Genomic DNA, 20956 nt, shown 5'->3' with positions numbered 1-20956 from the left:
TAGGAACAGCAGCATTTTCCTCTGATAAAGGAACCACACCATGCCCTGAAATGATCACTTTGTACTCTTTGGTTTACAGACAGGTTTAATGTCACAATTTTTCTGACAGTGTGATTCTGTGCATTCATAGAAATGAAAATCTATATGGTTTGGGGGAATTTTTTGAGATATTTATGTTCTAAAAACCATGAGTATTAAAAAAAGTCCCTCAGATGTCACCCACAAGACTTGCAGTTTTTCTAGGTACCTGATGGCTGTTGACACACAGCGCCCACAGCCTATGTCCCATTTACTGCACAACCAGTCCATGCGTGCAGAAAACAAACATACTGATGCTTTTATCCCTCCCTTTTCTATTCCAAAGCCACCCTGTGACCCCAAGGACCAGGCTGGACTGCTTTCAGTGCTAACAACTGTTCTGAATCATGAGCAAAGCAGGACTGATGACCAGCAGGAGCCTTCTTTACACTGGGAAGTCAAGACTTTACCAGTCACTTACGAACATCCACTGAGACTAGTTCAGAAGTACATCTTTAATTATTAGAGTTCAGTCTTCCACCTGACGGAACAAACATGCAAAGTAACCCATGGATTTAATAATTTACCCTCTGCAGCCACAATTTGGCCATACAGCTAATTCATGCTGTAGATTCTGCTCAGTGAGGCACCACAAAATTATCCACACAAGCAAAAATAAAACCACTTCCAGTGAGTAGATTTAGGTTAAGCACCATTCAAGGGCTTGCATGCAAGATTTTCACCACAGTGAACAATGAAGACATTAACACTGTGATACATTAGATGCAACAAATGCATTTATTTACTTAGAGCACAGAAAAGAGCCGACTTTTCATTCCCAAAACAGTCATTCAGCAACTGTTGAAGATTAAGACTCTTCAAAAGTACCCAGGAATAGCATGTGTTGGTGGTGTTTGTTTGATTTTAAATGAAGTATTTAGACATTTGGATTTTAAAGGAATGCCATCAACCTTCAATTTACTGGTAGAGAAAGGAAATAAGATACTTCTAGAATATTTCTACCATTTCATTTTAGTTCACAGTATTAAAAACCTTAGTCCAAATCAACTTGCTTTTCTCCTTATGCAGCTATAAACTGAGCATTCAACTTGTGAATGAATTCTCACATGAATTCAGCATGTGAGATCTGAGTTTTCTAAGCAGCTGGTCAATGCACACAGTAGAGGCCACCTGCCTGTCAGGCCCAAATTCCTATCCTCAGCTGACAAAAGTAATGAAGAACAGTTTAGTCTGATACTAGGAATCTCAGCCCTGTTGAAACATAATTGCAGTATAAACCTTGCTCAGTAAAAGGGCTCTATTCACTTCTTTATAATGTCAATTCAATTTAACAACAACTGTTAAAAATAGTCCTTACTAAAGCTTGGGATGCACTTATTTAGACAATTCTTCCAGATTTATGGACAACATCAGCTATTAGTGATTAAACGTTCTCTATAGTTATGGTGATTAGGAAGATGACAACTGGAAGAATAACACTATATACAGGAGCACTACTTTCCTTTCTGTTTTAAGACCTTATTGTTTCAGGCCACGGAAAGTTCCTCAGGTGATTTTTGTTAGAGAAAATTATTATTGCAGTCATTCTGAATGAGGAAGACTCACACAGGTTTAGGTCTACTAACATGAAGGGGGAAAAAGGTAACTTATTAGGAACAAACTTCTTTGCTGGCAATAACTCCACTGAATTAAAAAAACTTCAGTAACAGACTAGTTAAGAAATGCAGCATTTTTTCAGCTTAAATGTAATTAAAACTTTCTTTAAACAAATCTTATTAACATTACCACAAAATATTGAATCATTACAGCTGAAGAGTGCAAGTGAAATTTTTGAAACAGCATTAAATTCTATTTAGGAAAAAAGCATTTCTAGAGTTTGCTACTTGATGAAAAATAAGATCAACTACCAACAACCTTAAACTGAATCTAAACTGACAACTGAGATTGCTGGTGGCTGGCATTACTGCAGAGAACTGGGTTTAGTGATCTAAATCTGCACAATAGACAATTTAATAAATATTGAACTTACGTTATGAAATAATCATGTGCTAAGAACACTACTTGCAAAAGTATGACAAGTCTGTTAGGATACAGCTGTTGTTATTCAGACATAAAACCCATTTATAGGAAGCACTTTAGCAGAACCAGTTATACAGCTGGATGGCATACACAGAGATATGATTTTTCCCTCCAAAATAAGTATTTAAGCCCCTTAAGTAAGTGTCACACAGGCGAACCAGCTTTAATAGTTTTCAGCTACCTACCGGAAACAAGTGTCTCTCCTCTGCCATCTAATTTGATCCATGCTGGGAGCACACATTGCAGTTAAAAAGAGTGAATATCCCATCAAACTTGCTTGACAGCCAATTTAGATATTCCAGCGTGATGGTTGTGCTTCAGATCACTTTGGCCTTCAGGTTGGAAGCAGTTCAGCAGGCTGAATATTCTACTATTTTCATTTCTGATGAGGATAGTGATGTTGGTTTGGCTTTCCTTCAGAAGTGAAGTGTCATTTATATACGCTCCAAAACAATTCAGAAATCAAAAGCTTTGCCTCTAGAACTGGCATAAATATAGTCATCAGACCTCCCCAGTGTAGCTACACCCCCCTGGATAAGTTTAGAAGAAAATTAATTTCTTCACTTATCATTTCATTTGATGGGAATTTTAGAAAGGCAAAGGGAGGCGTTTATTTCATGTGACCTATGAAGGTCCTTGGAATTTCCATTGTGTAGGGACTTTTTCCTAGGTGATGCATGAAAAAAAATTGAATTAATTGGGACTCTTTAATCCAAAACTGCAAAATCCTGAGGTTTCAAGGTAAGGCTTTACATAGCTCATGAGAGGGAGCTTAAGCCAAAACACAGAGGCAAGAGACAGAAAATCCATGAATATCAGTGATGAATTTAAAAAGGACATTCCAATGTATTTTTCCACTGCATAATAAATTTGAAATCTTTACAAAACAAAATTATAACAATCTTTAAATGAATGGTAAAAAAGGGAGAAATATACTTTTTAAGGCTCATTTCTAAACACGCCAAGTAGAAATAGACTGGGAAAGGAGTACTGCACTCCTCACATATGCTTGCACTCACCAGATTACTGTGGCTGCACTACTAACATATTTGACTATTGTAACTCTGATCACACACCCTACAACTCATTTGAAACACGTATTTAAAGAATTTTTTTTATTTTTCTTATTTGTATGTTGATTCAGATATTTTTCCTCATTATTCTTGACATGCTAAAGTAGTGATGAAACTGAGAAGTAAGACCACAGGTGAATACCTAAATCCAAGTGAAAAGTTTCCCCAACTGTAAAAAATTATATTTCTGTTAATGCTAGGTCCTGGAAAAGAAAGTTTTACAGCCACTCCTTAAGATATCATAATAGAGAGAAAAATTTGATCACTGTAAATAAAACCACTCATCAACAGTGCCTTCTGATTTAACAGAGACACAATATAAGAAAATCCTTGCATCCTTCCTAAGCCACAGTGGACAAGGATTCTCCTTTTCTTCCATTCAAAGTCTTATAGTAAGTGCAGTTATTATTGGTTTTTACCTACAGCATGTTAAGAACTTTATGTATTTTTAATTATGCTCCAATACCAAAAATCAAATTAGAATCAAAGTCATCAAAGTCATTCAGCAGGTTTCCTGGTATTTTTCTACAGTCAACCATTTCTCTGAAAACTGTAGCTGGCCAAGCCACTGACACTTCAAAGACCTGAACACCGAGTGGCTGAATCACACATTTCTGACTCTTCTGTCTCTCTTAGTTTGCGTCTATATTCCACCCAAAAGCACTACAGCAGCTGCCTGAACCAAGGACACTTTCAGCTTAGAAGATTAAATTGTTATTAAATGCACACATCATAGACTTTAATGGCCAAAGGGGCCAGCCAGGCCATCTACTTTGAACAGCGCAACAGAGACCATTACATTTCATCCAGTACTGCACGCATCCATTTGACTGGTTCAGTTTGAACAAAGACACTTCTGATCTAAACTGATTTTAAGTGAAGTTCACTTTATGAGTCTGGCCATTGAGCAGGGCAGAGACTTTCTGTTTGCATAACACCTACCATGATACAACTCTGATCCTGAGTAGAGTGCAATATTCTTCTAAAAAAATAAACATTGTGCCATATCTTCTATTATACTGATGTCTTTTTCATTATCCCATGTTCATGAACCATCTTAATTCAAGTTGATGATTATGCGACCAAACATCTTCAACTTGGCGGAAAACTTTCATTTTGGCTAGAAACACAGCTTCTCATGATGCTTTCATTGTGGTTGTAATTTTTATTCTAAGAGAAATTGAGAGCTCATACATCTTACTTTTTTCCATCCTAATCACCAAGTCCTGCTCTCCCTCAGCTGATACACACTGATTTCACCATCAAGTCTCTAGCTACTGATCTACTTTTCACCCACCCTAACCCACTTCTAAAGTCTTCCACTGCTTCCTCTGTTAATAAGTTAGTATTTAGGTATATATTCCTATGTATTTCACAGCTATAATTCACTCTTGACAGTATCCCAACCATTTTTCTACCTGTTTTTCAATCAATTTACCTATATAAACACTTCCGGCTCCTTGTGGGATTGAATTACAGCCATTGATCATAACCTTTGTCCAATTCAAACACTGTAAATCCTTCAGCACTTGAGGGATTTAAACAAATCTCAGCAAACAAATGTGTTAAGGGGTGAAAGTCTTTTTTTTCCTTTCTGTCAACTAGATACCACAGGTAGAAGTTTTGATATTGAGGTAATACCATTACCAAGAGTACAAGCATGAAAAAAAGTGATTCTTCTATGGGTTTTTAAAGGACTTCAAATGGATATGGATTTTAGAATATGCTATATATGCTTTAAAAAAACCGTAACAACTGAAGTATCATGATGTGAAATACGCCCAAAAGAACCACTCAAATACTGAGACCTTGAATACATCTTTCCAGCTGTTTTTCTGATATGTACTCGGGGAAAACAAGGAAAGCAGCTGTAATAGTTTGCAATCAGTAAGCTTACCTGAAAGCTCACACACACCACAAACTCCTGGGGAGGGAGCTGGGGAAGGGGTGAGAATCAAAGCAAAAAAAAATCCCCAAACACCTCATGAGTTGAGATAAGAACAGTTTAGTAACCGAAACAAAGTTTTTTAAAAAATTATTATTATTATTATTATTATTATTATTATTACAGTAATGAAAACGAGAGAGAGGAATAACACCCAAGAGAAAGAAGTGATGCAACTGCTCACCACACAGTGACTGGTGCTCAGCCTGTCCCTGAGCAGCAATTGGTGATTCTCAACCAACTCCCCTCAGTTTATACACTAACCGTGACATTCTGCAGTATGGAATATCCCTTTGGCCAGTTTGGGTCAGCTGTCCTGGCTGTGCTCCCTCCCTGGCTTCTTGTGTACCTGGTCACTGGCAGAGCATGGAACATTGAAAAGTCCTTGATTTAGAGTACACCCTGCTCAGCAACAATTAAAACATCAGTGTGTCATCAACACTGTTCTCATACTGAGTCCAAAACACAGCACTGTAACAGCTGTAGGAAGAAAATTGACTCTATTCCAGCTAAAACCTGGATAAATTACATGGGCTAAAGACTGACTGAGATGTTCACCATTTTCAGGGGAATCTCTCAGTCACCTCCATTTGCTCTGCTTTGGCTCATGCTGCCAACCAGTCTGAGTGTGTGCAAACTGGGTCGCTTCTGGAAGAAATTCACACAAAAGGCACATTCTGCACATTCCTCTACCTGCTAATGACCACCCCAGCCATAGCATAAGACAAAAACTAGTCCAAAGTAAACCTCCCAAAACATGCAGAGAAGGAACACAGCGCGCTCAGCATCAGGCGTGTGGCTGCATGGATCGGCTCCTATGGTGCCGTGACGGTGGTGGCTGCTCCTGCCATTCTCCTTGCCAGGGCACCACTCCTCACCTCAGCAGAGCACTTTTAGTCACACTCAATTGGGGAGCTCCTCACCCTTCCTTCTGCTGAACACCCGACAGTGACGCTCTCTTCATCATTAGATCCTGAAAGGCTTTGAAGTCAGAGACTGTTTCACTGTCTTTGAATGCTAGCACTTCACAAGCTTTGGGCCAGCATTCCTTTTGAACCATCCATCTCCAAGCTGAACTGTGGTACATTTGAGATCAGATGTTGGATGGAAAGAAATCTGCTTCCTATATCAGTATGATTGCTGCACAGGGCTATGTTCTGGCACAGTGCAACCCCTCAGAAATGCAACCAAATATTATCTTAGTATCTCCTTTACTGACACAGAATACTGAAGTGTCTTGTCCAGCAAAATTTCAAACTGTAGATGTGCATCTCCTGTTTTTATTCAAGTAGCAAAATATAATAATTTACTTTAAAGATCCACTTAGAAGAGTTGAGACTTGCAAAGAGATCCATCTGCAATGTGCAGAAACATTTTCTTTTCCACTTGTAAAATAGGAATTGGAAGTTTGTGGGGCTTTGGTTTATTTGGCAATTGGGTTTGTTGCTATTTTTTACTATTTCATAATTCTATCAGGGTCCCTTTTGTTTTCAGAATCCTTCTAAGTATAACTTTAATAGCGCTACTACAAGGCAGGAAATGTTTTCAAATGAATTATTTACATATTCCTAGTGATTCTGCCTTTCTAATCTCAAAGAGCTCCATAATCATGAAACAAGTGATTCTTACTGAATTCACAAAGCAGTAAGAGCTTAAAGCTCCTTGGTGTCCAACAGCTCAAATGCAGGATTCTCTTTTGGATTTTTCCATATTATCAATTCCAAAATATTCAGTTTTCAAAGGAAATTCAAAATGGTCAAAATGTGTGAAATACAGTAAATTGCCATTTTCTTCAAATAGCAACAAAAGCATTAATTTCAATCCTTTGCTAGTTACTTGCAACTGTATGCTATAATCTGTACGTTTTTCTGCTATAGTTGTCCTGACAAAAAAAAGGAAAGCAAATACTGTTTAAAGCAATTTGTAGTACTATTAATCAAGTAATGTAAACAGACAGTAATGAAGTACAGCAATAAAGCCCAAAGGCTTTGCCCCATACCTTTATGTTTCTTGCACTTCAGTTTAAGATTTTTCATTCAGAGGATTTGTGTGGTTATATTCTCTTCATTGTAACAAAGACTTATTTTCAAAAAAAATTTTATGCTTGAATTTCTAAAAATAAGTTTATTCTAATGTAGCAATCCATTATAGAATGTGTGTGCAAACAACCCATTCCCAACATAGATTTCAAAGCTGAAGCAAAGCTCAGAAAGGAAGAGCTGGAAGTTTAATGTCGATGTGAGCAGGATCAGGGCTGAACCAGAAATTACATTTTCCTTTTGCTGGGAAACACCACCTGCACCCACCACCCTGATGACTTCATTCTTCTCCCAGCTGTTTCACTTAGGAACATAAATCTCATTGCAGGTCTGAAAGAGTTTCACTTCTATTGAAAGAATCCACAATGTCCACTGAGGCACCTCAAACTCAGGTATTCAGTAATGCAAAATCAGAGGACAGTTACCACTTCCAAAGACACTTCAAAACCCTGAAGTTTTTAACCATGTACTACAACCCATGGACTTCCACACGTCAGGTGGGGTGGTGCCAAGAGCTTAACCAGCAGGAGAAACCAAGCCCTTGGCTGTTTGTTACTCCTTGTTCCTTGGGCTCAGGACAACCACTCTGGCAGGACCCAGGCACAGGGTGATCTCCACAACTCTTTGAATATAGGATATGCAAAGGTGTCAAAGGTTTGGTAGTTCACATGAAAAGTCCCTAAATAAAGTAAGGAATACTTCAAGGAAGATAAAAGGAACAGTGAACCTGGTGAATCCTCTTCTAACAAGAAATGACCTGTTATTTTTAAAGCCTGCTGTTTCACTACCACTGTGCAAGTTATGCCCCTTTAAAAATCCACTCTACATATAAGAAACCAAAGATTTACAGTTAGTCCAAACTCTTAACAGTAATCAAAGAGTCTTTAGTCCAGTCACAGTCTTAATAGTCTATATCATCCAATTACTGTAGAGAAAATAAAACCTCTAACACAATATGAACAAAACATTTAACATAATATTATTAGCTACTCACACACTTTCTTGTGTCTATCCCTTGGGTCTTTCTTGTGTCTACTCCTTTCTCTAGTGCTGCATGCACCTTTCCATGGCCCCTAGGGGTCCTGAGACCGACATCACATAGTCAGGGTCCCACATTGCTCATCAGGAGTTGCAGGATGCTGATGGTGGGGACCTTCCTTCTCTCTAGAACCCACCTTGTGTAATATAACACATTTCCAAAAACATTGTACTTGCTGGTCTTTCTTCATTGTCTGGCAATTCCACATTACAGCCAAATAATTATTTATATATAGTGTTGTATATTTGTTCTTTCTTCTCTTATCCCTAGAAACTTGTTTCGCACAACACTTTAGGTTGTACTTTTTTAAGGATCAGTGCTTGGAACTTGGATGATTTGTTTATACCCATGGAGAGTCTGGCATCTAAAATCATAGGGGAACTCATTCTATACAAAATAACTACTTATTACTTCCTAGCCATTAGCCACAGAAATATATCAGAATCAATATAAACATAGGCAGCACAGAACACAACTGTACAAAGCTAGCCTGTCATTTGAGAGACAAAGTTACAACTACAACAAAGCTTCAGGTGGGGCAAGGCAAGCTCAGAAAAATGGAGGTCAATGAGTCTTCATGCCAAGGCCTCACAGAGTTGGTACAAGTCCCTGGCAATGACAGTACTGTGTTTATGTGGTTACAGGCTGCACTGGTAGGACGGTCAGTCTCCAGGAAGGGCATAATGTTGTCTTGGAACTCCTTAAGCACGAGGTAAAATAAAACTGAGGCCTTTTAAATCCTTGTGAGGGTACTCAAACAGCATGGTAGAAAATACCAGCTCTGCTTGGAGCTCCCACCCACTGCATGATGGTTGCTGCTGGACTGAAAGCAGTTTGTGTGTTGGGTGACCTGGGCTTTGGGGAAATGGGTGGAAGTTAGGTGACCCAGAGCTTCATTCAGATGGCTGTTTAACTCAGCAGGACACAGGAGGCTCCAGCCACACTCTGACACTGAGGAAACTTTAAAAGGAATATATGAGTCAGTTGGTAGAATATCTTTTTTTTATTACTTTCTTACATACAGGTGTCTAAACTCTGATTATGTTCTCTTCCAAGCATCAAAGCCAGCTCTCTAAATTTAGTGTCAAGGTACAAATTAAGAAGCTGATTTCCCTCAGCTCCTCCTATAGAAGAGACAGACTCCTCCAGAGGGTAATTTTGATCATAAGAACTCCTACTTAATTACCATCCCAATATAGCTAAAAAGAAAATACAAAAAATTTTGCTTTGCAATTTTTTTATTAAGATGATACATAGAAAACTGACCCAAAAGGAGGTAAAAATATTTGAACATTTTGAAAAAAACCAAAAAAGGTAAGTCAGACAAAAATTACCTAATAATTGGGAAGTTTCATCTCCCATCCTTAAACACACCATATAAAACAGCTTCCTAAAGCAGTAAGAATAAATACTGGATGCAATTACAGCTTTTATATTGGTCTTTCTTTTTTTCAACCTATTCAAAGCACTAAATGCTTCTGTATTCCAGTGAAGTGCATAGTCCTCAGTATAGGGACAAAATCCAGCTAAAGAAGGGAAAGAATGAAAGAAAAAATAACACAAATAACAAACAAGTAATGCAGCTGCTTAGTCTTCAGTGAAGTATGCTTCCAGTCCTTCCAGTTCTGTATCAGCTGTTGCATTTGAAGAGGTGGGAGTAGAACTTGAATTTATGCTTTCCTGACTATTATTTTTCTGTTGAAAGTTTCCTGAGTTATTGAATTCCTTCTTCAGTTCTCTACCACCACTCAATAGCTTCTGACTCTCCGTAAAGTACTGATTAGGATGATTCAAAGAAAACCCAATGTCATCAACCTGCACATAAAAGGAAAGGAACACCAAGTTATTACATTTATTTCTAAAAATAATCTTTTTCATATTCAATAACAAATTAATCGACAATTTAATAAGTTCCAATTTTGTTGAAGAAAAAAGCATCAGTTTGTATATACTATCTCAGTAAATGTTAGCATGACACAGATCTAGTTTCATCAGGATTTTTCTTCCTTCATTGTAGAAATAAAATAACTTTGGCTTATTCAAACATTATTTCACACTGTCTTTACTACAGTAAAGAAAAATAACACCCCAAAACATCTAAAAACACGTAAGTAAAACAGCATCTCTTTAGAGATGCAGGACTATTGAACCTAACCTTAAAAGGGACTTTCCCCCCAAAAGAGGGAGTGAGACAGGTCTAGAGTGAAAACGAAAGAGGAAAATACTACTAGGAGTTGTAGCAACTGCACAGTACAAATTTAGACTTTAAGTATCAGTGTGAAACTGCAAATGGAAACAGGGAGCTTCACTTCTTTCCCTGGTTTCCCCAGTAGGCACGAATGCAATATTTACAAGGGAGTGGCCAAGACAGAAGCCCCACAGATCAAGCTTATCTTTGCTCCATCAGTGCCACCATCAGCATCCTGACTCTAGATGCAGAACCAGTACCACAGAACATTTAGTCTTCAGTGGAAAAAAATACAGAACACTAGCATAAGGTGCAGCATATTCGTATTACTACTTTTACTTAGCAGGTGCATTCTTTCAGCTTTGCAATTATTTGATAAATGAACTTTCAATTAACGCTCATCAAATATTTCAAATCGACAAAGCTTTCAGCTTTAAAAGGAAGCTATTCTGACGTATTCACCACAAACCACAGTTATAACCTTTGTATGTCTTTTGGGAGGCTCAGAAGTTAGAAATGCTTACTTTAAAAGGTGCTTTCACCTCCTATTCAAGGCAACCTGCACCTTTCATCTGCCTGTCACTTCATGTGGATATTCCAGGAACATTTTAGAAAAATACTGCTCTTAAAATACATTGGAAGACTTACCAAACATGGGGTACAACAAACCATGAAAGACTAAGAGTCATATACGAGTAAATTTCTGCTCCCACTATATTCCTTTTTCCCTGGAAGGGAGGAGCCAATTCAGGCATAATAAGCAACTCTGCACACACACAGAGTCTCCTGAGGACATACTGTGGCTAATTTAATATGCCAAACCCCATCAATTTAAATTTCAGACGCTTGTGAATAATCATAAAGCAGAGGATCAATGTGTGCTCTAAATGGAACCCTGATTAAATGCATTACCACTGCCTAGCTTAGCTCCATTAGAAAATGGTGACATGGATAACAAAATCTAATTCAGACACAAATTAGCAACTGTAGTCAGTGACCTTGCTTGAAAAACCTTAAAAGTAAGTAACAGTCCTAGCACTCTAATTTGGTACTCCAAGGCATAAAGAAAAAAACCAAAAAACCTAACCCAAAGTCATCACTGAATTTCATTTTAGTCTTATCTGGATGAGTTTCATCCAGCCAGCTTTCATCCATGCTCCAATTTTCATACATGGAAACTAAATTACTTCTTTACATGAAAAAGACTTAAAAAGAAGTGATATAGTGAAAAACTGGCTTTCCTAGTAGAAGCTCTTAATTAGCTCTGGGTTTTTTAACCTTAAAATCTCAGTTCTCTTCAGACCAATTTAAGAGTCATTTTGTAACTCTTAATTTTATTCTAAACTCTTCTCTCCCCAACAGACTGGAATAAGCTGTAGAAGCAGCTCATTGTATGAATGGAGCCTACAACCATGTTTTCAGAGGTGATTGATGGTATTTGTGGGTTTTAATTTGTAGGTTCTTAAAAGCTATTTACGGCTTGTTAGTTAAAACTGTTGTATGACTCCATGTATCATTTTTCCTTTTCAAACTTAAATGCTACTAAAATAAAACTCTACCAGATGAAGCTTAGACAACTCCTAATTAAAAGAATTCCATCCGTTCAAACCATCACCTTTTTGTGAGAGCCTAAAAAGAGAAAGGGGAAGATTTGTTCATTATCTTCATTTGTGATATAATGATATAAAAACAATTCTGTTCTCTAATTTTCAACAGAGTTCAGTGAGCATTTCTCTGAATAAAAATATTCTGCTGTGGCTGGGAATTCACAAAAAATTTGAACACAAAAGTGGAAGTTTTTTCTACATTAGACTGATGATACTACTTTACCTAAGTTTTACAATGTTTTTAAGTAATATAGATCAAAGCGCATTCATTTTAAAAGCCTCATCATTAACTTAGCAGTAAGTTAGCTGAGACTTACTACCAGAAATAGAGAAAGTAGATTTCTCTTAACAGCTTTGCCAATTCACACCTGTAAATCTATCTGGAATCCACCATACCCAAAGAAAAATGTATTTTCTGTGCAGTAAAAGCTTAAGCTTTTAACATGCAAAAGTTTTGAAACTTTAATCTTTTAAACAAGCAAAAAGACCTGCCACTTCAGACACAACTGTATAATCCATCTAAGTAGGTGATATTAACATACTAACACAAGACTTTTTTTGGATTCAGCACATTTTGCACACACTGGTTCTCATACAAACTCCAGTTTAGTATTCCTGCTATAGGAAATATTGTTTTGAAAATCCTGAAATAATAATTTTGCAGCTATAACATCTTGGGGTTTTAACCAAGAACTTTTAAAATGACAGCTGATAATGCTACAGCTGATATTACAGAAAAACCACATGGAGCAATCATGGTGCTACAGCTTTCCTTTCTCAGACTAACTGAAGAGTTAACAAATTGCCTACGTGTTTATTAGTTCCTGCCTGAAGACAATGCACTGGACCACACAAATGATGTCTGCTTTTGTTCTGTGGTTGTGAAACAGTGAAACCAAAGTTCAGGAGAGCTGTAGATTGAAGTTAGTAAGCCCAGGTTACACAGAGCATCAGCTTTTTGTTAGCCTGTGCTATTTGAACCAGTAGCACTGAAGTGCAAGGACACAACCCCCATCACCCACCCCCTAAAAAATACATCTAAACATTTTCACTCTAGTCCAGCTGCATGTATTAGCATAGTTTTAGTGCCAAGTACTAGACTACTGAAACTGACCCTGTGAACTCAGAGTAATAAAATAAGTCTCTGTTACAAAGTCATTCATAGTCAATCTAACCTACATACACACCATAACTTGCAGGCAACACCAGCAGCTCTTCCCAACATATATCAAACACTTTCTTGGTAAAATTTTTACATAGTTTAAGTTAAAATTCTCCATGTGAGCAAGTCCATTATTTCCATGAAAATTTTACGTAAGATTGTGCCCCTGCTCAAAGAAACAATCAATGTTACGCTAATTGATTCTTCTGAAACTTCCTTCACTGAAAAACTCTGCTAGTGATATACAGGAAAGCAAAGGTTTGATTGAAAACAAAGGTCACCAGCTTCAAGACATCTTTTACCACCCCACAGAAAAACATTAAAAATTAATAAAGCATTTCACTGTAGAATAGACAAATCAGTCCAAGCAGGCTGGTAAGTTGAGCAGCTACACTCTGTAAAAAAAATTCCCATCATAAGCATGTGCCATTCAAACTACAGTTGGTGTCTGTGTATTCTGCTTTCTCTCATTGAAATAATATCAAGAGCAAAGCAGAAAGATAATTCTGAGTGCAAGCAGCAAAGACAGATATTTATATTACCACAAAATTGATAAAAAATAATGCTTTTCTGGAATTTCCTATAGAAGAATGGAAAGACAGCTTTCCTAAAATGCACAGTACTGATTTATCTTTTGATGAATGTTGACCTTGGGGTCTGTAGTCATCCTGGGTAAATATTATTTCTACTGACATGAGCTTACACAGGTCGAGTGTTACCTAGATTTAAAATTGTCATTATTTTTAGTAAATAATGTTCTCATATTTTCTAAGACTGTTAGACAAAGTGTTCCTCTCAAAATACAGCTGCCAAAACAACACTGGACACAGGCTCAGGGTACGCCTTTGCTATACATTCATACATATGACTGCTGAAAATATGTGAAGACAACCAGTTCCACTTAGATCAACTGTGAAAACTGGTAAGAACAAAAAAGTCAGTGGTCACTGCCTCTGGGGTGGGGCATCTAATCCTCATCCATATCCTTCATAAGGCTGTCCCATAGTCTGCTGTTTGAAAGGGATGTTTACATTTTTTGGTTTGTGAAGAGAACAAAGCTATAAGAACAGCTATGCTTCATTGGGTTGGTTTTTTTTACAACAAGGAATCTTGAACCCCTGCAAAAGCTGGTTCTTTAAATCAAGAAATTACACAGGAGATGGAGTGTGGCCATTTGTTATCTTAAAATCTTTTGGAGAAAACAGTAAGATAACTTTGCTTACAATTAAGCAAATGGAAAAGCTCTGAAAATGTTCATTTTGATTTAAAAAAATAATCCCACGTGACAACAAATGTGAAAAAATACCAAGTAAAAATTAACAATAAGAACCATGCAAATGCTAGGAGATTAAGTTAAGAGGTTTTAGATTCTTTCTGTTTATTTTTTAAGTTGTATCTAAACACATCAAACTTGCACAATGCGTTAAAGCCTACAAATTTGATTAAAAGCAGGATATTGAAAAAGCTAAATGACTTGAAATAGATAAGATTCCGCAATATTGACCTTTTCAGGAAGATAGCATAACATTTTACATCTTGTAATGTTGAGGGTATTAATAAAATCAATATATAAATGCAGAAAATGGCAAAAGAATGTTTCAAATTGCTGAAAAGAAAACTAACAAGGCAAAACAGCTAATGCTGGATGTGCAAACAGAAAATAGTCTCTGGGCTTCACTCCTGAGTTCCAAAGCCTTCTGCAAAGACAAAGTCGGTGATAACAGCTGAACAAAGAATAGTAGCTACTCACATCATGCGTGAACTCGAAGTACTTCTGACAGGCCAGCTGGTAATGCATGCCCTTCACCAGCTCCAGGATCTACACGGAGGGAGAGGAACATGACAGTCACAAGTAGCACACATACATCTTATTGATACTTTCAACAACAAGGAATTCCTTAACAGCCTTGTACAACAGCTCATGGACATTTGCAGCACATGACATCTGTGAATCCTTCTAATAGCTGACAACATTTAAAAATGCCCTGGCTACATTAAAAACAAGATGAAACCACAAGAAGTTACGCCTGACCCTTAAAATGTAATTTCAATACTCTTAACTTCAAGAGTAAGTTGAATCTATATTTTGGTAATATAATTGTGACAGTTATTGTCAAACTATCATATTGCAACATCTCTTCCATAATTGCAGACATAAATCTAGTAATTCAAGTGGTTGAAGCATGAAGCAATCAAGGACACGATTTGTATTCTTATTTTCCACATTACCAGTTCATGCAGATGCACAGTAAAATACTACTGTGCTCCCATCAAGAAAATTTAATGCAAATCCTTTAGACAAGTATCTGTGAGAGGGGAATGCTTTTACCTTCAATCAGATTTGCCCTTTTTGAAATGAAGCTATTTCTAGTCAAGCTCAGCAGAATATGTGAGTGAATAGGCTGTTTTGAACACGTATTAGGAAAATCATGCCATCTTTTGTAAATACAATTTGCTTTCCAATTCTACTTCAGGTAATCTCTTCTGTGCTGCATAAAGTCCCATTCTTATCACCAGAATGCAATGCTGGTTGAAATATTTTAAAGTTTCATTACCTCCTCCCTCCTTTATATAATCAAAATGTATGCTCTCTCTGCTTATCAAACAGAGAAAATTGCTGGAATTAAGAGACAGCCTCAGTGGAAGGAAAAATAGTTTTCAAGAAATGTTAATTTCAAGCCATTTCCCAAGGTTGACCTTTGCGTCAAACACAGCAATATACAGCTTAAATCCCTGCTGTACTCATTATTGGATGCTGCCATGTATTTATTGACAGGTATATAAATAAATTACATTTGCTGAATGGATAAAAACAGCAACACACTGCCAGGAAAGTACTTAGTCCCATTATTTCTCTGTAATAGCCCAACTGATTACATTTCTATCCCTCTTGCCACCTCCTGTTAAACATTCGGTAAAAGAGAAAGGCCAAGGGCAACTAGGCAATGGAGTCTGAAATCTGGCACTATCTGTGTACATACATATATTTCTGGGTTTTTTCTCCTCTCTCCTTGAAATTGACTGAACAAATTAGTAGTTAAGGATTGAAAAAACTCATCTATTCTAAACACTTCCATTTCATATTGCCTTACACCTTCTTGTTTGTTCCATACAATGCCATGCAAAAGAGGTATCTTTATTTTGAAGAAAATGCTAATAACCATGTTATATGTGTGTACTTTCTTAAAAAGTATTTTTCACCTAATATGGAGTAATTATCAGAAGACCTATTCATCTGCTGGTTAGTTAAAAGAAACATTCATAATATTCTGTAGCATTCAGGCCTGTCTAACCTGAATTTTCCAGTTGAAATAAGTCAGATAATTCAATCTAGTTCATAAATACTTACGGTTTTCTCAAAATTCTTCGTTTAATCAAGATTACAAGTAATAAAATTATATAAATAAAAAGTTTTCTAAATTTAGGTGTAAATACATTCTAAATCTCAGAACCTTAAGTGAGCAAACAAACTCAGGCATGCACAAATTCTTAGTATAAACCCCAAAAGATTAAAAGCACCAAGGCTCTCTTATAACTTCAGGAAACTTTTTGAAAGAGATGATCAGTTAAGAGTCTAGGAGACATTCCACATCTTGTCTAACTTTTGAATTGCAGACCACAGTTACAGATGCTTTTTGTATCAATGATGCCATTGTTCAACTACTCTGAAAAGCAGAAAAGACAAGGATTACCAAAGCTAGCTTTTAATTAACTAATTCACAACAACTGAGAGGATGAGAGATTGAGCTGCTGCTATCTTCTCTGACAGTTCAGTAGGAAAATGTTAACTTCAAGTGGCAGATACCAGATGAGGGATTGCTGACTGACAGTGCACAGATGATGACAGAATAAAGGGGCACTTACAAATAAATTCCAGTTCTGAGCAAACTTTTGGAAATCAAGCTCATCCTTGGCAAAAACTTTACCCACCTTTAAGGTGGAGACGAGGACTTCATTGAGTCGATGCTGCTGACATATGAAAGCCGTAAGGGTCATGTTATCAGAGCTGGCCTCTAATTCTTAAAAGAGCAGCCATGTTATTTCACAACATCTCAGTCTTCATTGCCCAGCTACTCTGTCGTTTCACCACAGAACTACTGTCCCACTCCCTTGAAAATCCCTATCAGATCTCTTACAGGCTACTATTAAGTGACCACACAGATTTTTCTGCTGTTCTGCTATGAAGACACATCTTAGAGAACTGCTGTGAGAGGAACCTATATCAGCATTCTCCAGTGAACTTTGGTAACTGGGTGTTCATGCTACTTCTCTTCCTGACATTGATAGAGTGCTCCAGAGACCAGATGCTCACCAGAACATTCCAGAGAGCTTCATCCAGCTTGTAATATTTATCAATGTACGTGATTGTACTGGTAGCCATCATTTCACTCCTGCTCCTTTATACCATGTGACCTCCCCAGCTTCGAATGGTTGGCCAATTTCAGCGAAATTTGACAAGTAGAGATGAAAAAGCTAAAGGCTGATTAAAAGTTGTGGTTGGCTAGAAAAGCCAGACCAATATTTGTTGCTCATCCAGAAGAAAAGAAAAAAAGCAGTTATAATTCAGCTCCTACTCATTCCAGGAGGCAGCCACAAGGCAGGTAAAGAGTAAGCCTGATAGTTAGTACATCTGTAAGTTTAAACTGGCCACGTCATGGGGGACCAGGTTCACCTTCTGCATACATGAAAGGGAGGAGGAATAAGGGGCACATTTAACATATTTAAAGAAGATTTAGTAGCTTTATTAGCTTTAGTAGATGAACTTGATTTATCAAGGAACGATTTGCTAAGAGAGGAAACAAAAAAGGTTAAACACTGCAAGAGAATGTAGCCCAGCTAGAAAGGAGTCCCCTGTGTGAGAGAAACTAACAATCCTCTATTAAAATAAAACAGATTTACCATCCATAATAAATATTATCTTTTCTACTACATTTGTGTCCATAAGGAAAGCAAACTTGCAGCTGTTTTTCCCTAGTATTTTCCAGAAACAGACCTCCACTCAAAGCTTAATTCCCAGCAGCAATCTTTTGCCTCTACATACATTAAGACATTTACACTGCATTGCTTTATTGTGTAAGTAAAGGTACATACTCAAGGACTTTTCCTGTTAGTCTTTATGTGCCTTTTTCTTCACTGCCATCTGCAACTTGCTTTTCTGATGTTGCTCTACTGACTGCTAATGAGGCTGAGATGATGTTTGGCAGCTGTATGCAGCCACCTGCTTTTATAGATCCTCAGCACTCAAAGTAAAGATGCTGCATAGCAGGATAGTTTGGGCTCTATAATTATCCACTGTTATTTTTACTTACTCAAAGTCAGTTTGGGTTTGGGTTTTTTACATTGTGGAATTAACTTATCATGAAAATCTTTCTACTATAGACTCAGTTATGTATGCCTAATTTCTAACTTTCCCTGAAAAGTTTCTTTAGCTGCAAGGGAAAATATTTTTACAGCCAGCAATAATCTAAAACTTTTAAAATATTAGATCAACAGGGAGAGTGTGAGGATTTTTTTTAACTGTGGTGGTCTTGGGCTGGGTTTTTTTGCAGGTTTGGCAGTTTTTTGTTCAGTGTTTTGATGGGATTTTTTTTCATTAATAGAAACATATAGCCATATCAGAGGCCTAAGACAGACTGGCTTATTTATTTCCATCTCTGTGAATAATCTCCAACCTATCAAAACACTAAATCTGTTGAAGAAGTTCAGTGAGTGGCTTATTCAAAACCTTAAATTTAACCCAGTTATAGGAAAAAGATTTTTAAATTAAGAGAAAAATTCTACTTGAAAGAACAAACCTTCTTCTGAAGTTATCTGCTGTTCACCTACATAAGCTTTTACTCCTAATAGAAAAGCAAAAAGAATTAGTCTAGGCTCTCTGTTTCTCCTGTTTGTAGAACCAGAAATTTTTACCACTTTTTGCTTTTGCTATTGTGATTGACGTGATTTGGGAAAAAGATAATTTCTCCAAGAAAACTTTCTGAAACAAATAATAGATATTTTGAAATAACTAATTCAAAGCCTATCATTTCTATCTCCCTATATATGAGATGTGCAGGCAATACATTCCAGTGCATTTAGTACAACACCACAACAGATGTATTTATCACAGAATCATAGAATGGTTTGAGCTGGAAGGGACCTTAAAGATCATCTAGTTCCAACCCACCTGCCATGAATGGAGACACCTTTCACTAGACCAGATTGCTCAATGTCCCATCCAACCTGGCCTTGAACACTTCCAGGGATGGGATATCTACAATTTCTCTGGACAACCTGTTCCAGTGCCTCACCACCCTCACAGTAAAGGAATTCTTCCTTATATCTCATCTAAATCTCCTCTCTTTCAGTTTGAAGTCATTCCCCCTTGTCCTGTCACTACATGCACTTGTTCAGTGTCTCATATATAAAAACATATCTTAACATCTACTTTAATCTTTATAGTCTTCAAATGGATTAGCTGTTATCAAACCTGATTTCATTACGATTTTACCTAATTAGCAGTATACCAGAGAGAGAAATGAAAACTTATATACTGTAAATTCAAATGCTATGCTTACACATTCACACATTAGATGCTCAGCTAATGCTTCTTTCTCCAAGAACTATTTTTAAAACAAACCAGAAAAGCTACTATCACAAATAAAGATATAGACTAGCCTAAGGAAAATGTGAAATAAATACAAGTTAAATAATTCAGTTCTTGAAATAAACATAAGGATTAGATCTCTGCTTTAAGCACTATGATAACTAGGCAAGACCTTTAAGTCATATGCTGCATTACTTTGAGACAATTACTTCAGCAGATACAATTCCAGACAAGATACAGCCTCAGAAATCTAGACTGGAACAACAGGTTGGATCCAGATACTTCACAGCAAGCAGATTCACATATTCAAATGCTTTGATCACTTTTGTCATTACTACAAAATGAATGCAATGAAGCAGTCTAATGCTCAGACTGGCTACTTAAGTCACGTGAGGTCTGGCAGTATTTGCTCTGTACCATCATCAGAAGGTCCAGCTTTCCCTTTTCACCCCTAATCCTGCAAAAAGCCCTTAAAGATGGGGTTTGTTCTTACCACACACCAATCAAATGCTTTATCTGTATTGGAAAAACTCAGGAATTCTTATGAACCTTAAAGGAAAGGGTGCATGTCAAGAGTATGGACGGCCCTAGAAACAGAAGGCTGAGAACAACACTATAAAACTGAGCATCTTGGGTAAAACCACAGCCTTAGGGCTGGACACTATCCCACACTGTGGCTCATATAATAGCTGTGAGGAACAAGCTTCAAAGACAAGGAAGCAGCTTGTTTATGGGCTTGAAGGGAAGACATGTGAGTACTCTAAACCAAAATATGAAAATCCCAGTGGGGGACCAATTCATAAGTGCATAGCTAAGTTCAAAATAGATGTTTCTATTATGCAAAAATTATGCATCATCCCAAAGATTTTGAAACAGAGCAAGGAACAAGCATAAGAGGTCCTGAGCCCCAAAAAAAACCATACCATTTATTAAAATACATAGCTGAAAGGTCAAGCTCTGAACCATTCATTAAAAACAGGTATCTACCAGTTTGTAAGGGAGCTCTTGTTGGACCTGGAGTTAACAGAAAGTCTAAGAGTCAAAGGATATGGTTTGAGTGAATGTCAATCTTGAGATCAAGCTACTGGAAATGTAGTTACATGAAAGCACTGAAAGATTAGTAAACCATCCACCCCTAACATCTATTCACAGAGCTAAAGGAAAAAAACCATTTCTGATACTCAGCAACTGTCATCAGC

The 20956-nt window shown here is 37.1% G+C and overlaps 1 protein-coding gene across 2 annotated transcripts in view; it reads right to left on the bottom strand.

The window, feature by feature from the left end:
* Nucleotides 1–9434: 9434 nt before the first annotated feature.
* Nucleotides 9435–20956, bottom strand: part of PRIM2 (DNA primase subunit 2) — a 101676-nt gene continuing 90154 nt past the window's right edge. For both annotated transcript variants that reach the window (XM_048299174.1, XM_048299175.1), the window contains 2 exons: nucleotides 14922–14990; nucleotides 9435–10029 (listed from right to left, as the gene is read on the bottom strand). In XM_048299174.1, the coding sequence (XP_048155131.1) occupies nucleotides 9802–10029; nucleotides 14922–14990 (297 nt within the window). In that variant the 3' untranslated portion in view covers nucleotides 9435–9801. The remainder of the gene's footprint in view (nucleotides 10030–14921; nucleotides 14991–20956) is intronic.

Source organism: Corvus hawaiiensis, chromosome 3, assembly GCF_020740725.1.
Source record: "Corvus hawaiiensis isolate bCorHaw1 chromosome 3, bCorHaw1.pri.cur, whole genome shotgun sequence".
NCBI classification, from domain to species: Eukaryota; Metazoa; Chordata; class Aves; order Passeriformes; family Corvidae; genus Corvus; species Corvus hawaiiensis.
Note: the sequence above shows the minus strand (reverse complement) of the source record. Positions and strands in the feature narration are given on the sequence as shown.